Below are 20,147 nucleotides of genomic sequence, written 5' to 3'. Positions count from 1 at the left end.
CTTCTATATTCATACACATGTATTCTGAATTCAGACTGCTATAATTACAGCACTCGTGTTGGTTGCTATTGCTTGATTGTTTAGTTCTTATTTAGGATTTAGTTCTAGCACAGTTTTGAAGTTTTTAGTTGAGTTTTCTGTAAATAAATATTTTCTAGCTTACTGGTCTCCTGGGGATAACTTGGAGCAAATATGGATGACTACATCCATCCAAGGGTCTTCTTGGGTCGATTGTTACCTTGATGAGCAGGTAAGTTTGCCATTAATTATACAATAGCTCTCATGTGTATATGCATCTGTTTTGATGTTCTCCTTTACTATTTAATACATTTTGGGCTGACCACATTCATTATAAATCTGTGATATCCTGAACAAAATGACATTGTCATGGCCATAAAATAAAATGTCCTGTGTGATTCCACTGCTAATATTAAACTCCTACTGTGTGTACAGATGCTGAAGGTGAAAGGTCGCCAGAGACTTCGTGAGATTGAGCAGGAAGTTCATAGAGAGCTGAGCGTGACACCAAGCCAATGTCACCAGCCTCCAGGAGAGGTATACTCATACTTTTCCATTCCCTAAACTATAGTACACCTTTGCTATGTAGTATACCATTGCTATCACCCACATAGACTGTTTATTTACCTGTTATTGCACCTTTAGTTCACAAAACAGTATGAACTTCCATCTGAAGGTAAACATGGAGGGGCAGCAGCTCCTGACTGATAAGGCCAAGCCATCGATTCCTTCCCCTGAGCCTCTTGATTCTGCAGTTCTGATGAGTGGCGACACAGGAGATATGCTCCCAGAGAAACAGGCCCAACAGGCCCTCCCAGGTGGAGATTCCACAAGAGGTCAGGGAGGTCATGGACAGCCTGCTGGCAGATGGAGAAGCCCAGGAGAAGAAGGCTGAAGTCCTCGTTGCAAACCTGATCCCCTATCCTCCCTCATCCTCAGAATGTTATGTCATGAGGGTCCTTGAGAGCCAGGTAGACAAGGTAAGACTGGATCCTTTATTTGTGCATTTTTGTTATATACTACACTCTTAAAAAAAGGGATCCAAAAGGGTTCTTTGGCTGTCCCCATAAGAGTACCCTTTTTGGTTCCAGGTAGAACCTTTTTCATTTCCATATAGAATCCTCTGTATAAAGGGTTCTACCTGCAACCAAAAAGGGTTCTTCAAAGGGTTATCTATGGGGACAGCAGAAGAACCCTTTAAGGTTCTAGATAGCACCTTTTTTCTAAGTGCAGGTAGTAAAGCCATTACAATGCCTCTCTTTCTATTCTATGTGAAGGAGAAGACGGTTGAGGCCCTTGGCCTTAGCACATGTCCCATACTCCAAACGGCCCTCACAGACACTGAGACCATGATGAAGACTGCATACAAGACTGCATGAAGCAGATTGTGGTACTTGGTTCCACCGTCAAGCATATCCTCACCCAGGTGCTTCTTCAAGTAGATCCCCAAGCCTTTCAGCTCTTCTGTGGTCTATTCCCTGGGTCGAGGTCACTGAGAAGGAGGAGCTGTCTAACGGTCAGCAGTGCATTGACACTTAGGAGGTGGCTAAGGCTGTCTTCAACAACCTGGAGCAGGTGCTAAGCCCAAAACCTGTGCTGGCGAGAGCACTGGGAATCGGGTCACACATCTTGACAAGGTACATTGTTCATCTCGTAGGTCTATGCATTGCTAAGACAGTGCCTGTTATTTATGCTGCCAATGAAGAGGAGAGACGTATTAGTCAGCATATGGTGAACATTTGTCCTCTACCTGCTAGATTTATCATTAGCAGAGATCTATTCAGTGACTTCGTAGTGAAGTTTATATCTAAACTTCATCCAATGAACGGACACGGTACTAAACAGCTTGACCAAAAGGCTCTGCTCTTACTGGTCGTTAAAATGGCCTCTGTTGCATTTAACATCTTGAGGAAGATTCCAGGTATTTCTGTGGATGAAAAGTTGTGCCCCCCCCACCCCTTCTGCAACATGAGGCAGACAGTGTTGCACATGCAGACTGCCATGATACATCAGTTTGGCATGACAATCAAGATTTTTAAAAACTGGTTGCCATGAAGGACAAGGTGATCATCTCCACCATCCTCAGCGCTATCTGTGAGGGGATCCTGATGGTGTACAAGGGCATCAGTGACACCTATCCGCTTCAAGTCCTCGGCCCACAGTGTCCAATAGCTAGGAGCTGCGAAGAGGCTATGGAGAGCAAGCTCTTTGCAGTAGACATACCCGAGGACCTTAGGAAGACCATCTACAATCACTACGGGTCCCGGGTCGGGAAACTGGCACTGTTCCAGAAGGCTTTCCCCCTGAATGACCACATCAAGTTGGAATACATCCATCGTGTTTCTCTGCCTCGTTCCTCCAACAGAGATGTAGTCTGGATCAGCCCCAAATGCTTTGTTGCGGAAGACAATGAAGAGGTTGTAACATCAAGCAGCACAATGCCTGATAATCCTCTTGCTCTCGATGTCAGTCAGGCTGCCTTTTTGAAGCAGTTCCCACAGGCTGATGTTTCTGATGTAACCACAAAGGACTGTGGGAAAGCCTGTGCAAGACCAGGCTCAGATGGAGACAGAGAGGAACAAACCAAAGGTGACAAACCTTGATATTGTTCCTGTTATTCTTGTCAGGAAAGTATTTGACTCTGTCTTCCCAGATTCATGTACAATCAAGCAGCAATACGGCTCATGGGAAGACGTCCCACTTTGCAATGATATGGTTGAGCACATACATATCCAGGTTCAGAAAGAGGCATTGAAATACCAGAACCAAAGACTGTTCTTACGCACTCTGAAGAAGCTCAACGATGAGCCAGACAAGATGGCCAAATTCTTAGAAGACGTCTCACTCTCTATCAGGAGCAAGTACTTCAGGACTTTCCATGAGTGGCCATTGGTTAAAGCCCAGCTATACCCAGATATACGGTCTCTGCTGGTCTGCGATATCATGGTCCGAGAGGTTATGGCTTACCTGAGGTCTACCTTGACCTTCGCCAAGGACACCAAGAAGGGTGACGACCGGCCATACTTCATCAACATCCCGGTCAAGAGAGAGACTAGCACTCCGGGATGATACAGGTAGAACACTGTTACTGTTGGTGTGGTACATTCAGAATCAGGCCTCGTCTCTTGTAAATGACTTGTATTCCACAATGTTCTTTCATTCACAATTTCACGACAAAATCCGATGTAAACAGCTACATGTAACAGTCAGCTAACCAGTTGGACAAGAACAACTTGAACTCCTCCCTTCCGCTCAAATGTCCTATCTTGTCACATTTCCATGTCCCCTAGACAAGACCAAGCTGGGGCTTTGCATTGAGAAAGCCAGCGCTGACAGAATGAAGATTACTCCTCACCCCACTTGAGAAGGTAAGCTACGCTGTATTCTGTGTTGTCTCATTGATAATATCGGTCAACTTGAATGTTGCCTGTCCCATACTGAGCTGCAGCTTTAGCATTGAACGGTTGCAGATGGTGATGGCTTCCTGAGTTTTTTTTTCCCACCACAGGAGGCTTCTGAGGAGAGGTGGGCTAATAATAACGTCTGGATTGGAGTAACTGGAATGGCATCAAACACATGGAAACCGTGTGTTTGATGTGTTCGGTACCATTCCGTTGGTGCCATTCCAGCCATTACTATGAGCCCGTCCTCCCCAATTAAGGTGCCTGTAGTTTCGACTCACCAACTCTCTTTGTTCACAGGAACCCGAACCCTTCTGGATGAAGGGATGGATGACAATGATGGAGGATGAAAATAATAAAAAGAAGAAGGAGAAGAAGAAGGGTTGCGGCTGGTTCTGGGGTTTGTTTTTCCGTAGGAAAAAAAAACAGAGAAAGATTTGTGGATGGAGGATTGTCGCAGGCGCGGATACTAGAAATCACATCCACACAAACCAAACGTATGGACGCACACACATTTACATGGAGGTAGATATAACAACAAAGCTTACCTCAGATCCCAAACAGACAACATGTGTGGCCTGTCTAATAGCATGTCTTATTTTCCATTTTGGGATACAGGATGTGTATTTATAGCGTGTTCTCTGTAATATTTTATTTGAAATATAAACATAGTTTATTTGATGTATTTTGCATGACTTTTTGTTCTAAAGACATATCTTTTATATGACTTTTATTTCTGATATATTTCTTTAAATCCATATAGAGGAGCCTGATTCTCAATGTAACCAATAACCATCCATTTGATTGTTTTATGGTGTAGCCTGAAAATCTGTGTTTTTAACATATGGTTTTTGATTAGATAAACACATTTACTTTGCTGAAAATACAGTATGTTTAGAATTTTGGCTTTTGTGATCATTTAGAGGACTTTTCAAATGAATTGGTTAATTAACAGCAATTAACATTTGGTGTATAAATACGCTTTAAATAAAAACACTTCCATGAATAGTCTAGTTATCTGAAGCGGATCATTTACAAGAATAAATGGTACAAAGAGTAGAATATGAAATGCTGTAGCTGCTCCTGAGGATTGTTTGGCCAAAAGTGGAAAAAAATCTAGTTGGACCCCTGGACATTTCTAACACTTCTTGACAATCTTGCTCAGAAACGCAGCAAGACCACAGCTGTAATGTAAGGCAGGTGTTTGGAAAGGAGAGCTCACCTCTACATTCAGTAGTCTACATGATATGACCAAGTAGTACCATAGTGGGGCAGCATGGGATTATAGCTTCGCAACCTCGGTGCGTAAGTGATGATGACGGAACTCCCTCAATCATAACCATGCTAAGATATTTTGCGTATTCTTTATTTAAAAACAATATAACACTTTGTACAAAGATATTACTTGTAAATTAGAATGCATATCTGTTATGTAGTCTATCAAACGTATCAGGTCTGAGGTTTTTAGGAGTACATTCATGATGTGATTCCAAGGAATGAAGGGAATTATTAACCTGGAGAAGGTCTTTGTAAGCCTGGGTACCAGTCTTGCTAACATTCCACTCCTTGTCACCACTGTCAAAGACATGGTACCCAGGCTAGGTCTTTGTACCTTCTTACATATAAATACAATTCAAATTAAATTCAAATGACATACAGTATTACATATAAGACTTCTGTAACCTTCTTGCACTTTGCACATTGACATTCTTCAGTCTCCAAATAGGGACCAAGCTGAAACAACATAGATACAGGAGTGTTGTAAGCATGGTGTGGCTCATACAATGTGTGGAAGTAAAAATGGGAGATTTCATTTAGGAGATAAAAACAACGCAAATTAATTGCATATTATGTTTTGTATTGTTGAAGGAGTTTTATTTGCCTACTGTAACCTACGGTTTGTACATAGTCCGCATATGTCCTCTCTAGAGAATTTAGATGTACTGTATCCTGTACAGCCAATCAATACAATTTCCAGCTTCCAGCTTTTAATGCAATTGCACACTCCTCTGTGTAGAAAGCTGGTACCCACAAAAGATGATCTCAGGTCTGATGTTTTTACATAATCCATTGAAATCCCCTTATTCTAAAGAGCTTGCTATATGGAGTCCCTTCAAAAGCAATCTCTTAGTTCTAGTCCGAAATTATACCATATACCCTACTACCTACATAGTGCACTACTTCTAACCAGAGCCCTATGTGGGCTATATAGGGAATAGGGTGCCATTTGAGAGACACTCTCAGTGTTCCCCAGTCACACGTAGCGTCCACTGGACTTGATCTCCGGACACAGGCGGGCCTCCAGGTCCTCTATCTTCATGGACTCTTTCCGGCTGGTCAGACTGGCGGCACGCGTGATCTTGGTCAGCGTCTCCTCGTAGGGCGGCGGCAGGTAGACCATGACGAACACACTGTCCGACATGTCAGAGCTGGTGCTGGTGCGGCGTTCGCCGTGGCTGGTGAGCGAGGAGAGGAACTTATCGCTGCTCTCGGGGTCCTGGAGGTCCAGGGTGATGATTTGGGCCAGGCTGAGCTTTGGAGAGGAGCACCTCCAGTAGGCCAGGAGTACCAGGAGGCCCAGCATGAGGAGGGAGGTAACGGGGAGGACCACGTAGAGGAGCAGCTCTGACCTCCCTTCCTGGTTGAGGTTCAGATCATTCCAGTTGTAGCCCTGGTGGTTTTGAAGGGGAAAGGGTTAATAAATCATAAATCACGTAAATTGAAGGGACAGAAAAAAGATTCCCATAAAATACATTCAGGACTATTTTGAAGAATTGAAATCAGAAAATCAGTAATGTGTTCCACTGGATCAGTGTTGATCCTTTTCCATCTTCTCAAACCTGAACATACATGGTTGTGAAATCAAGATATCCTACAGAGGCTCAATAGAGCTTATGCCTTTTGATATTGCCTGAGTGTTATATTCCCCTGTTATATTCCCCTGACATCCCCTGTTGACACAATCAGTGTCCCAAATTCACCAGACCAATCGGTTTCAGTGCTCAGATAACGCTGATCCTCATCTGGATGACTGACTAAAGACCGATCAACATCACTCCACTCTGCTGAAAGCTTTTCTCTGCCATTGCCCTGACATGAACTGCACTCACAAGCACTCACCATAGACATGACATCCAAGACTATTTTAAGGCACTCAACTAACAACAGCAAGTGTGTAACCTGCAAAAGTCTGTATAGCCCAAAGTATGTGGAGTCTGCCTGAAGTACCTTGGACAGCGATCCTCCAGTGAGGAAAAATAAAATATAATATAAAATAAAAACAATCCACCTAAAAAAGTATTTTTCAGAATGATTTTCAGTCTGCTCGTTAGATTGTTAAACCACTATGCCACCTACCTACTCCTAGGTGTCAAGCAAAAAAAGTAAACTCAAAATCTGCTGCAGCTCTCCAGGACTCGGGTTGCCTACCAAAACTCTCTGGGTCTCACAGCAGTCTATATGTAAAGACAACCACTGAATCAGACTCACTCAGTAACAACAAGCTGATGATCCCTTACCTGTAACTGTCTCTCCACCATGGGGGGAGAAGGTGACCCAGTCACCCAATCCATGGACCCTCTGCCGGCTGGCCCAAACTTTATCCAGCTGCTGTCCAGTAGCATTCTCATGCTGCTGTGGTGTCGTGGTAGGCAAACAAGGGCCAAACTGAGTAGCAGAACTCAAGACAAACACGTCCGAATACTAAGCGAGCGCACGAAACAGAGGGCGATTTGGTCGGTAGCGATCCAGCTGTGTGTCCCTCGGTGCCGAACAGAGTTTGACAGAGAAAGCAGTGCTGCCAGGGGTAAGGGGGGGGTGAGACATATCGTGTGCTATAAGCAGGGCAGAACAGGATCCAGGCCAGGGAACCGCCCAATGACTGTGGAGCTAAAAGTCCCAAGGGCAATCTCCTCTTGGGGGGATTTGAGGTAGCTAGTTTTGGCTTTATTGGAGAGAATAGAGGCAGGGAGGGAGGGGACAATGGTTGTCCCCATTTGTCAGTCAACATCGGTGTGATGATGGTAGCTGTATCGAGAGTCTAGACTAATAGCCACATGGAAATGACTTGGGCAGGATAATTGAATATCTTACAATACAGACGGTAAGATGGAATATAGATTACACAGCTGCTGCTGGACCATTGAGTTTGGTGTTGTTTTGTTTTATTGTCACATACACCAGATAGGTGCAGTGAAATGTGTTGTTTGTTGGCTCACATCAACACCATTATCTCAGAAACCCTAGACCTACTCCAATTTGCATACTGCCCCAACAAATCCACAGATGATGCAATCTCTATTGCACTCCACACTTCCCTTTCCCACCCGGACAAAAGGAACACCTACGTGAGAGTGCTATTCATTGACTACAGCTCAGCGTTCAACACCATAGTGCCCTCAAAGCTCATCACTAAGCTAAGTACCCTAGGACTAAACACCTCCCTCTGCAACTGGATCCTGGACTTCCTGATGGGCCGCCCCCAGGTGGTAAGGGTATGTAACAACACATCTGCCACACTGATCCTCAACACAGGGGCCCCTCAGGGGTGAGTGCTCAGTCTCCTCCTGCACTCCCTGTTCACCCATGACTGCATGTCCAAGCATGACTCCAACACCATCATTAAGTTTGCCGACGACACAACAGTGATCACTGATCACTGACAACGATGAGAGCCTACAGGGAGGAGATCAGTGACTTGGCAGTGTGGTGCCAGGATAACAACCTCTCCCTCAAGACAAAGGAGATGATTGTGGACTACAGAAAAAGGAGGACCGAGCACGCCCCCATTCTCATTGACGGGGCTGTAGTGGAGCAGGTTGAATGCTTCAAGTTCCTTGGTGTCCACATCACCAACAAACTATCATGGTCCAAATACACCAAGACAGGCGTGAAGAAGGCACGACAACGGCTATTCCCCCTTAGGAGACTGAAAAGATTTGGCATGGGTCCTGAGATCCTCAAAATGTTCTACAGCTGCACCAGCGAGAGCATCCTGACTGGTTGCAACTGCACGGCCTCCGACTGCAAAGCACTACAGAGAGTAGTGCGTACGGCCCAGTATATCACTGGGGCCAAGTTTCCTGCCATCCAGGTCCTCTTTCCCAGGCGGTGTCAGAGGAAGGCCTAAAAATATTGCAAAAGACTCCAGCCACCCTAGTCATAGATTGTTCTCTCTGCTACCGCACGGCAAGAAGTACCGAAGAGTCAAGTCTAGGTCAAAAAGGCTTCTTAACAGCTTCTACTCCCAAGCCGTAAGACTCTTGAACAGTTAATCAAATGGCTACCCGGACTATTTGCATTGTCCCCACCCACCCCCATTTTTACACTGCTGCTACTCTCTGTTTATTATCCATGCATAGTCACTTTACCTCTACCTACATGTACATATTACCTCAATGACCTCGACTAACCGGTGTCCCCGCACATTGACTGTGTACTGGAACCCCCTGTATATAGCCTCGCTACTGTTATTTTATTGTTGCTACTTAATTATTTGTTATATTTCTATTTTTTTTTATTTCTATTTTCTTAAAACTACATTGTTGTTAAGGGCTTGTAAGTAAGCATTTCACTGTAAGGGCTACACCTGTTGTATTCGGCGCATGTGACAAATACAATTCGATTTTGATTTGATTTGACGCACACACACCCTTGATAGGAACCTAAAATCCTGACTCAAACAGGTCCGTTTGCTCTTTGGTTTCAGGCATAGGACGGACAGAGCTAAAGAGGTCACACTGACAGATAAGAGATTGAGGTTGTGACGGAGTGCCAAATATCCCACATATCCCAAACACAACATGTCCAGTAATGAAGTGATGCATTAGAACAGTGGGATAGAGAATAAGGTCAGGATTTAGGACGAGGAAACACAAGGTTTACAGGAATGAATCCCTTATAAAGGGTATTAATGGTGTTAAAAGCTGACCTGTCATTTAGGTTGGACACCATCAGCTGTCAACCATCAACTAGCGCCATCAAGAAATGTATTGGATGAAACATTTGGCATGGAAATATAGGTCTCTGTGTACTGTCTGTGTGACCTCAATTTGTGTGATTTTTTTTTTTTTACTATGTGTCGCCAGAGAACACAATGTGATAACATTATATTCAAGTTTCAACAATAATCATCTCTTTTATACGACCGTTTACCTCCAAACGTTGTCAACCTGTTGCTATCTCTACTGCTCTGTGTGTAAAACCACTTACATATAGAATGTCTTGTCACACAAAGCCATGTCACTATTTGCCAGTGAAATGTTTCAACTAGTTACACAGTTGAAGTCGGAAGTTTACATACACTTATGTTGAAGTCATTAAAACTTGTTTCTCAACCACTCCACAAATGTCTTGTTACATCATTTGAGTCATATGGAGGTGTACCTGTGGATGTATTTCAAGGCCTACCTTCAAACTCAGTGCCTCTTTGCTTGACATCATGGGAAAATCAAAAGTACAAACAATACTACGCAAGTATAAACACCATGGGACCACGCAGCCATCATACCGCTCAGGAAGGAGACGCGTTCTGTCTTCTAGAGATGAACATACTTTGGTGTGAAAAGTGCAAATCAATCCCAGAAGGACCTTGTGAAGGTGCTGGAGGAAACAGGTACAAAAGTATCCATATCCACAGTAAAATGAGTCCTATATCGACATAACCTGAAAGCCACTGCTCCAAAACTGCCATAAAAATGCCTGACTACGGTTTGAAACTGCACATGGGGACAAAGATCATACTTTTTGGAGAAATGTCCTCTGGTCTGATGAAACAAAAATAGAACTGTTTGGCCATAATGACCATCGTTATGTTTGGGGGAAAAAGGGGGAGGCTTGCAAGCTGAAGAACACCTCAATCCTATAGAAAATGTGTGGGCAGAATTGAAAAAGCATGTGCAAGCATGGAGGCCTACAAACCTGACTCATTTACACCAGCTCTGTCAGGAGGAATGGGCCAAAAATCACCCAACTTATTGTGGGAAGCTTGTGGAAGGCTACCCAAAACATTTGACCCAAGTTAAACAATTTAAAGGCAATGCTACCAAATACTAATTGAGTGTATGTAAACTTCTGACCCACTGGGAATGTGATGAAAGAAATAAAAGCTGAAATAAACCATTCTCTCTACTATTATTCTGACATTTCACATTCTTAAAATAAACTGGTGATCCTAATTGAACTGAGGAGACAGGGAATTTTTACTAGGATTAAATGTCAGGAATTGTGAAAAACTGAGTTTAAATGTATTTGGCTAAGGTGTATATAAACTTCCTTCAACTGTATAAAAGCATTTGAGACGACAGAAAAACAAAATATAACACCATTGTAATTTATGCTTTATTTGACCAAATCCTGACATGTATTGTTAGCCACTGCCAGCAGTCTTTACCTTTAGCTCAGACACCCTATGCTTTAGCCCGGATAGCTTGGATAATACCTGCCAGTCTGCACAGCGCGTTATCAGCCCTGAGCATATCAGACTGCTTTATTCCATCACCGGATTCCTGCTGAAAGCTCTGGACCATTACACCGGATCATCGCAGCTAGCTACCTTCTACCGAGTGGCTATTTTGGCTAACGCCCTTGTCCAGAAGCAAGCACCAGTTAGCCTCAAGCTAGCCTAATCTTTCGGCTAGCAAACGAAGTACACCAACTACAATACCTCTCTTGCCAAATGGCCTGGACCCTTTGTCGACACAGCAGCTGGTCTGCTGACGTGATTCGGCCGATGTGCTCTCAACCAGCCTCTGCTAGCCCCAGCCCACTAGCATTTCTGAACGCTGTGTCTCCCGCTCGCCCAGCATAGTAACAAGTACCGAACGGCTCCCTGTTTCATCTATTGCTGCTAATTGGACCCTATGACCCTATGATCAGAGTTCTGTCATACTATCCAGGTCTATGCCCAAACAGTTAGAGCTTCTACTTTTAAAAATCCATCTCGCTAGAAATAAGTCCCTCACTGTTTCCGCTTGTTATAGACCCCCTCAGCTCCCAACTGTGCCCTGGACACCATATGTGAATTGATTGCCCCCCATCTATTGTCAGAGTTCCTACTGTTAGGTGACCTAAACTGGGATATCTTGACACCCCGGCTGTCCTACAATCTAAGCTAGATGCCCTCAATCTCACACAAATTATCAAGGAACCTACCAGGTACAACCCCAAATCCGTAAACATGGGCACCCTCATAGGTATCGTCCTGACCAACTTGCCCTCTAAATACACCTCTGCTGTTTTCAACCAAGATCTCAGTGATCACTGCCTCATTGCCTGCGTCCGTAATTGGTCCGCAGTCAAACAACCACCCCTCATCACTGTCTAACGCACCCTAAAACACTTCTGCGAGCTGGCCTTCCTAATCGACTTGGCCCGGGTATCCTGGAAGGATATTGACCTCATCCTGTCAGTAGTGGATGCCTGGTTGTTCTTTAAAAAAGCTTTCCTAAACATCTTAAATAAGCATGCCCCTTTCAAAAAATGTAGAACTAAGAACAGATATAGCCCTTGGTTCACTCCAGACTTGACTGCCCTTGACCAGCACAAAAACATCCTGTGGTGTACTGCACTAGCATCGAATAGTCCCCGCGATGCGCAACTTTTCAGGGAAATCAGGAACCAATATACATAGTCGGTTAGGAAAGCGAAGACTAGCTTTTTCAAACAGAAATGTGCATCCTGTAGCACTAATTCCAAAAGGTTTTGGGACACTGTAAAGTCCATGGAGAATAAGAGCACCCCCTCCCAGCTCCCCACTACAATGAGGCTAGAAAACACTGACCACCGATAAATTCACTATAATCAAGAATTTCAATAAGCATATCCCTACGGCTGGCCATGCTTTCCACCTGGCTACCCCAAACCTGGCCAACAGCTCTGCACCCCCTGCAGCAACTGGCCCAAGCCCCCTCCCCCCCTGGACGGTTCTGATTTAGAATATGTGGACAACTATAGGTGTCTGGATTGACTGTAAACTCTCCTTCCAGACTCATATTAAGCATCTCCAATCCAAAAATAAATCTAGAATCAGCTTTCTATTTCTCAACAAAGCCTCCTTCACTCATGCTGCCAAACATACCCTCGTAAAACTGACTATTCTACCGATCCTTGACTTCGGCGATGTCATTTACAAAATAGCCTCTAACACTCTACTCAGCAAATTGGATGCAGTCTATCACAGTGCCATCCGTTTTGTCACCAAAGCCGTTACTACCCACAACTGCGACCCGTATGTTCTCGTTGGCTGGTCCTTGCTACATATTATTCGCCAAACCCACTGGCTCCAGGTCATCTATAAGTCTTTGCTTGGTAAAGCTCCGCCTTATCTCAGCTCATTGGTCACCATAGCAACAACCACCCGTAGCACGCGCTCCAGCAGGTATATTTCACTGGTCATCCCCAAAGCCAACACTGTCACGTCTTGATCTGTTTCACCTGTCCTTGTGATTGTCTCCACCCCCTCCAGGTGTCGCTTATGTTCCCCAGTGTATTTATCCTGGTGTTTCCTGACTCTCTGTGCCAGTTCGTGTTGTATGTTTCCAAGTCAACCAGCGGTTTTCCCGTTCTCCTGCTTTTTGCATTCTCCTTTTTCTAGTCCTCAAGGTTTTGACCCTTGCCTGTTTCTGGACTTTGTACCCGCCTGCCTTTTTCTAGTCCTCCTGGTTTTGACCCTTGCCTGTTTCTGGACTTTGTACCCGCCTGCCAGACCATTCTGCCTGCCTTGACCACGAGCCTGTCTGCCACTCTGTACCTCCTGGACTCTGATCTGGTTTTGACCTTTTTGCCTGTTCACTACCATTCCCATGCCTACCCCTTTGGATTAATAAACATTGTAAGACTCCAACCATCTGCCTCCTGTGTCTGCATTTGGGTCTCACCTTGTCCTGTGATAAACACCTCCTTTGGTCGCCTTTCCTTCCAATTCTCTGCTGCCAATGACTGGGACGAATTGCAAAAATCACTGAAGTTGGAGATTTATATCTCCCTCACTAACTTTAAGCATCAGCTGTCAGAGCAGCTTACTGATCGCTGCAGCTGTAAATAGCCACTCCAATCAACTACCTACCTTATCCCATATTTGTTTTTTGTTTTTTCTGCTCTTTTGCACACCAGTATTTCTACTTGCACATCCTCATCTGCACATCTTTCACTCCAGTGTTAATTGATCAATTGTAATTACTTTGCCACTATGGCCTATTTATTGCCTTACCTCCTTACTTCATTTGCACACACTGTATACAGATTTGATATTGTGTTATTGACTGTACATATGTTTATCCTATGTGTAACTCTGTGTTGTTTTTGTCGCACTGCTTCGCTTTATCTTGGTCAGGTCGCAGTTGTAAATGAGAACTGGTTAAAAAAATAAGCCCCTTGCGTTCATCTTCACTTGCTCTGGGATGCTCTTTAACTGTGAAACCAAAGACCCACATGTTTGAGACATTACGCAACACCTTTTACTGGAGATTTGCTTGCAGTGCCCATAATCCTAAAATCATGTATTTATTTTTTCCCATCAGCCTTTTGATACTAAATTGTGTGTTGTCTGACTTGTCTGTGTCTGTCTGAGGATGAGTGTCCTCTTCTTGGAAAAGGGGGGCTCTTACAAACAGAGCAATCTTCCTCAGATTTTCTGCCCCCTTATTTAACCCAGAGACGGAAAATTACAGTTTGGATTATATTGGGAATTATTTGAACAGGGGATTTCAGTGTGCCTGAACTCTTATTTTGCGGCCCTGCTCTCCATGGATTTATCTCCATACTCTAAAGCTGTGCAGCAGAAACTGAGATAATTATATCCCTTTCTCTTAATTAAAGATGGCTGCCCACTGTTCAGCTATTCAGTTATTATCTGCATCCATCTCCATCCATTATCCCTGTGTCCAGATTGAGCCATGTATGATGTCCACCAACTGCAGTGGGTCCAGCTGTCAGGCCCAACATCTGTCTCCAATCGGCCTGTGGATGTCAAACAGGAGAGAGATTGGGATTTGTCCGAGCCAGGGGGGATTTGGGAGGCGTGCGGGGGACTGTAATTACAGCTCACGTGGCGTCCAGAGTGGGCCGATCAGTCTGTCTAGTGCACAACTAGGGCCCTGGTCAAAAGTAATGCACTATATAGGGAATAGGGTGCCATTAAAAAGTCTGCATGGTGCAGTGGTTCCCCTGTAATAAAGAGAAAATAGAGCATAGAGGGAGGCATAGTTCAGACATATTAACCCATTCTAAGGTAATCCTGGCATCCTAGTTAACACTACAGCTGGATTATAGGCCAATATGATAGAATATCATTCACGCCATGGACTTGGTGTGACCGACTGGGTCCGAACCTGGGTCTCATGGGCAAAACAAGACTGTGTTAGTCCGATGAGCTTCAAGCCTAGGCATTAATGGCAGGTTCAGGTCTCAGGCAAGGTTACTCATTAATGTGAGCGTGACTCACTGAACGACAGGGTAGGTGGAAAGGAGTGGAAGGACAGGTGATAAAAGAAGCAGAATTGTATGGATTTATATGTGATAATAAACAAGAATTTCCATCATGGCTGGCTGTTGTGAGAAACTCCCACAGGGCATGTGAAAGCCAGGTCTATTTCATAACACAGTATGTTATGTGTATTGTCATCATAGGCTACATAACATGCAATCAGGTACATATGTGCCAAAGCGCTTATGGAAAGCACATTAACCTGTGTGGATTTGGATACACTCTACACACAGACCCAAGTGTTATCGAGGACATTTCCCAAGACTCCATATACAGAGAGAATGTTGTCATTTTTTTGCTCAGCTCTTTTTTTCTATGTCTGCTTCTATAAAAGACTGCAGCTGTAATCTCATAAGAGCCTTAGTTTTTGGTTGTCATGAAGTCCCACGGTGTTGATGGTGCAGCACTAAACATGCTTCGTCATAGCTTTGCCATAATAACACCCACAGTACCTTGTCATCCAGTGTAAAATCATACCACAGATTTAACTGAAATAAATTATACAATTGTTCTCAACAAGATGCCATATAAAGGATCACTGAGTATTGCTGTAAATGTAAATTCAACCTATTTTTGCATGTCATGCTTGTTCATATGCAAAGTGTGCCAACTAGGAACTATATATTTAAACACAGTCACTAAAAGGACCTAAAAAGGGGCTACACCTCAAAAGGCCCAACATGAACACAGGCTGAGATTTTGGCCAGTTTACTAGTTCTAGTGAAACTCAGCATTACGTCATACAGGGACTTAAAACAAATATCCCCCAGGAGAGCAGGGTTCAGCAATAGAAATACAATCTCACTGATTGACCATGTCAAGTCCCTTTTATATTGAAGGAGAAAATAAATGCATGAGCATCCAGGCCCGGCGTCACGAGGGCGTAAAAGGTGGCAGTGCCCCCTTAGTTGGAATATTGCGCCCCCTCAGTTTTGTATCCCTATTGTGTCCCACAATCTGCCCCCTCCGTCATGCCCAACCGATTTGTTGTGTATGCTTCATTCATGCAACTCCCTTGCATGCATCATACGTATGTCATACATATTCTACCGGTTGAATCATTACTTTCAAAGTTACTTACTACCAAAAAAAGTTTAACCGCACAGCTGGATGGAATTTAGCTAATATTAACAGTTAGCTAGGTAGCTGATAGCATGATGGATATTAGAAAGTGGCTTTTCCAGGGCACACCGGCAGCATCGGATCAAGCGGCGGGGAGGGGGCTCGGCCCACGTAATCACCTAGGCCAAGGCCGTGGAGCCCAGCAGCAAAGGCACCTGCACAACCGTCTTGCAGCCTGGTGACATAGGAGGTACCCAAACCGAGCAGGGGCCTGCAGCCACCAAGATACCCAACCCGCCTGTACTGTGGGAGAAAACTGACATTTTGTAGCGCGTGGTTCAAAGGCAGAGAGTGGCTGGAATATTCCTGTAAGGAAATACAAGCACCCGCTTGTAGGCTTGAGGCCCTGTGTGCCTTGTACCCAGAGAATGAAACCCTTATATGGATGTGGAAAAGGTGAAAACACTGCTTGACTTAATCTCAGGAGATTTTGTGGAAATTGAATACAGTTGAAGTCGGAAGTTTACATACACCTTAGCCAAATACATTTAAACTCAGTTTTTCACAATTCCTGACATTTAATCCTAGTAAAAATTCCCTGTCTTAGGTCAGTTAGGATCACCACTTTATTTTAAGAATGTGAAATGTCAAAGTGAAGTGCACCAGTCCCTCCAGCACAAAGCACCCCCACAATATGATGCTGCCACCCCTGTGCTTTACGGTTGGGATGGTGTTCTTCGGCTTGCAAGCATCCCCCCTTTTCCTCCAAACTTAAAGATGGTCATGATGGCCAAACAGTTCTATTTTTGTTTCATCAGACCAGAGGACATTTCTCCAAAAAGTACAATCTTTGTCCCCATGTGCAGTTGCAGTAGTCTGGCTTTTTTATAGTGGTTTTGGAGCAGTGGCTTCTTCCTTGCTCAGTAGCCTTTCAGGTTATGGCGATATAGGACTCGTTTTACTGTGGATATAGATACTTTTGTACCTGTTTCCTACAGCATCTTCACAAGGTCCTTTGCTGTTGTTCTAGGATTGATTTGCACTTTTCACACCAAAGTACAGAACGCTCTCCTTCCTGAGTGGTTTGACGGCTGTGTAGTCCCATGGTTTTTATACTTGCGTGCTAAGGTTTGTACAGATGAAAGTGGTACCTTCAGGCATTTGGAAATTGCTCCAAGGATGAATCAGACTTGTGGAGGTCTACACATATTTTGTGAGGTCTTGGCTGATTTCTTTTGATTTTCCCATGATGTCAAGCAAAGAGTTTGAAGGTAGGCCATGAAATACATCCACAGGTACACCTCCAATTGACTATAATGATGTCAATTAGCCTATCAGAAGCTCCTAAAGCCATGACATCATTTTATGGAATTTTCCAAGCTGTTTAAAGGCACAGTCACCTTAGTGTATGTAAACTTCTGACCCACTGGAATTGTTATACAGTGAATTATATGTGAAATAATCTGTCTGTATACACTTTTTGGAAAAATGACTTGTGTCATGCACAACGTAGATGTCCTAACCGACTGGCCAAAACTATAATTTGTTAACAAGAAATTTGTGGAGTGCTTGAAAAACGAGTTTTAATGACTCCAACCTAAGTGTATGTACACTTCCGACTTCAACTGTAAATTTACTGTTGCACGCCAGTTTCTACAGACTGAAATCGCCCGATCTGGAGAAGAACATTTTACGAACTTTATGCAGAGCATTTTTATTAGATATCCCGAGCCTCTAACAGCTACAGTTGAATTCGGAAAATGCGTGGCAAATGTCAGAAATAGGCGTATACGTGATTTTCTTTATTGGCGTTGCTGCCAAGTCTACTGCTTGATCTCTGTGATTGGATTGGAAATGTTTGGTTTATAATATAATCGGATTGTTTTTCATGTTTTATATAGTAGAAGAGGTGCTTTGCATTACATTGATGAGGGTGGGCAGACCTTGACCAATGGTGGAGTAACAATGTAGCTATAGTGTTGCCATAAACAACTCGTTGTTACGGAATACACATTTCTCTGTTATCATACGCAGCGTAGTAAGGAACTCTTGTGGGAAGACGGCTTGGTACCTGCGTCCAAGCGCCATTGTACTGATAAATCGTGGTAGTTCATTGTACATTATTGTTTGCGTTTCGCGATTGGAAATACATTGTTTTGGCGTGGAGAAGTGTTATTATGGTAATTAGCAACTGTTTTGCATTGCATTGATGGGCATTGTGCATGTAGCGTTGTCATAACTTGCAATTTCTATAGACGGTTTTTAATTCCTACTTGAATTAATTAGGGAGCGTAAACAAAGTACAAACATTTTTTACATTCGAATTTCAATAGCTCCTTGGTCATGTGACCTACTTGACTCAAGTCAGTTAAGTTCCCATTGACTAAGCACCACGGAGACCAATCAGGAGAGAATACATACAGGTCAAGGGTGCCAATTGAAGGTCAAGGGGTGTGTCTGTGCCTTTTGGATTACTCTCTCTTTACAGAGAACCCCTGTGGTTCAAGTCAAGAGCTACCCTTTCCCCTTCAGTCTGCTCTGCGCATGTCTGAAAGTGACAGAGCCAGCAGCCAAGTTTTTCCACAGTATGTCATAAAATATTATTATACTTATGAATGTATGTAAAATGCTAATATGAATTAGATCTAGTACAATGGAATAACTATAGTCCACTGACTATGTAAGGGTAGTCAGTGGACATTCTGAACCTTGTTTGAAGTCAGTAGGTCACATGACCAAGGAGCGATTTAAATTTTCAATTTTGAAAAATTAATGTAAAAACGTGTGAGATTAAAATGGACAAACTAAATGGTGTGTGATGTGTAGACCCACTGAGTGTACAATCTGAACCTTGTTTGGAGTCAGTAGGGCATATCACCAAAGAGCTATTGAAATTTAAAAATGTAAATAAATATTTGAAAATAGTGTGAGATGTAAATCGACAAAACAAAAGTGTGTACAATGTGTGTCTATGCCATCAGGTTAGCTACAACCAGTTTTGAAAGTTTTAGGAGTAATGGTTAAAGAGCGATGGAAATGTGAAAATTTTAATTTGTCACTATGTTGATGGTCCCTAACTGCTGTTGGTGGACACAAGGAAAACTATTTTTTTATTTTTTTATTTCACCTTTATTTAACCAGGTAGGCTAGTTGAGAACAAGTTCTCATTTACAACTGCGACCTGGCCAAGATAAAGCAAAGCAGTGAGACACAAACAACAACACAGAGTTACACATGGAATAAACAAACATACAGTCTATAATACAATAGAGAAAAGGTCTATATACAGTGTGTGCAAATGAGGTAAGATAAGGGAGGTAAGGCAATAAATAGGCCATAGTGGTGAAATAATTACAATATGGCAATTACACACTGGAGTGATAGATGTGCAGAGATGAATGTGCAAGTAGAGATACTGGGGTGCAAAGGAGCAAAAAATTTAAAAATAACAGTATGGGGATGAGGTAGTTGGATGGGCTATTTACGGATGGGCTATGTACAGGTGCAGTGATCTGTGAGCTGCTCTGACAGCTGGTGCTTAAAGTTAGTGAGGGAGATATGGGTCTCCAGCTTCTGTTATTTTTGCAATTCGTTCCAGTCATTGGCAGCAGAGAACTGGAAGGAAAGGCGGCTAAAGGAGGAATTGGCTTTTGGGGGTGACCAGTGGAATATACCTGCTGGAGCGCGTGCTACGGGTGGGTGCTGCTATGGTGACCAGTGAGCTGAGATAAGGCGGGGCTTTACCTAGCAAAGACTTATAGATGACCTGGAGCCAGTGGGGTTTAGTGACGAATATGAAGCGAGGGCCAGCCAGCGAGAGCATACAGGTCGCAGTGGTGGGTAGTATATGGGGCTTTGGTGACAAAACAGATGGCACTGTGATAGACTGCATCCAACTTGCTGAATATCCCTGACAACCCTGAATATCCGTTGAATATTAGAATATTCAACCAATCTGAAACTGTCTTTACCTCGATACCAGAAATCCAGCTATGTATCATTTTTCCTTGATAGACAAAGGCCTAAAAAGTATATGAAGCTCTTATTGGGGCGGCAGGTAGCCTAATGGTTAGAGCGTTGGGCCAGTAACCGAAAGGTTGCTGAATTGAATCCCTGAGCTGACAAGGTAAAGATCTGTCTTTCTATCCCTGAACAAGGCAGTTAACCCACTGTTCCCCGGTAGG

The 20,147-nt window shown here is 43.6% G+C and overlaps 1 protein-coding gene across 1 annotated transcript; it reads right to left on the bottom strand.

The window, feature by feature from the left end:
* Positions 1 to 4,769: 4,769 nt before the first annotated feature.
* LOC112265250 (small integral membrane protein 28-like) lies at positions 4,770 to 7,217 on the bottom strand. Its single transcript, XM_024442384.2, has 2 exons — positions 6,938 to 7,217; positions 4,770 to 6,090 (listed from the first exon to the last, which is right to left on the bottom strand). Exons 1-2 carry the CDS (start codon positions 7,046 to 7,048, stop codon positions 5,674 to 5,676), a joined length of 528 nt encoding a protein of 175 aa, XP_024298152.1. The 5' UTR covers positions 7,049 to 7,217; the 3' UTR covers positions 4,770 to 5,673.
* Between the last annotated feature and the right edge of the window lie 12,930 nt (positions 7,218 to 20,147).

This window comes from Oncorhynchus tshawytscha, linkage group LG02 (assembly GCF_018296145.1).
Source record: "Oncorhynchus tshawytscha isolate Ot180627B linkage group LG02, Otsh_v2.0, whole genome shotgun sequence".
In the NCBI taxonomy this organism is placed as follows: Eukaryota; Metazoa; Chordata; class Actinopteri; order Salmoniformes; family Salmonidae; genus Oncorhynchus; species Oncorhynchus tshawytscha.
The sequence above is the reverse complement of the archived record's forward strand: the minus strand, read 5'-3'. Positions and strand labels throughout refer to the sequence as shown.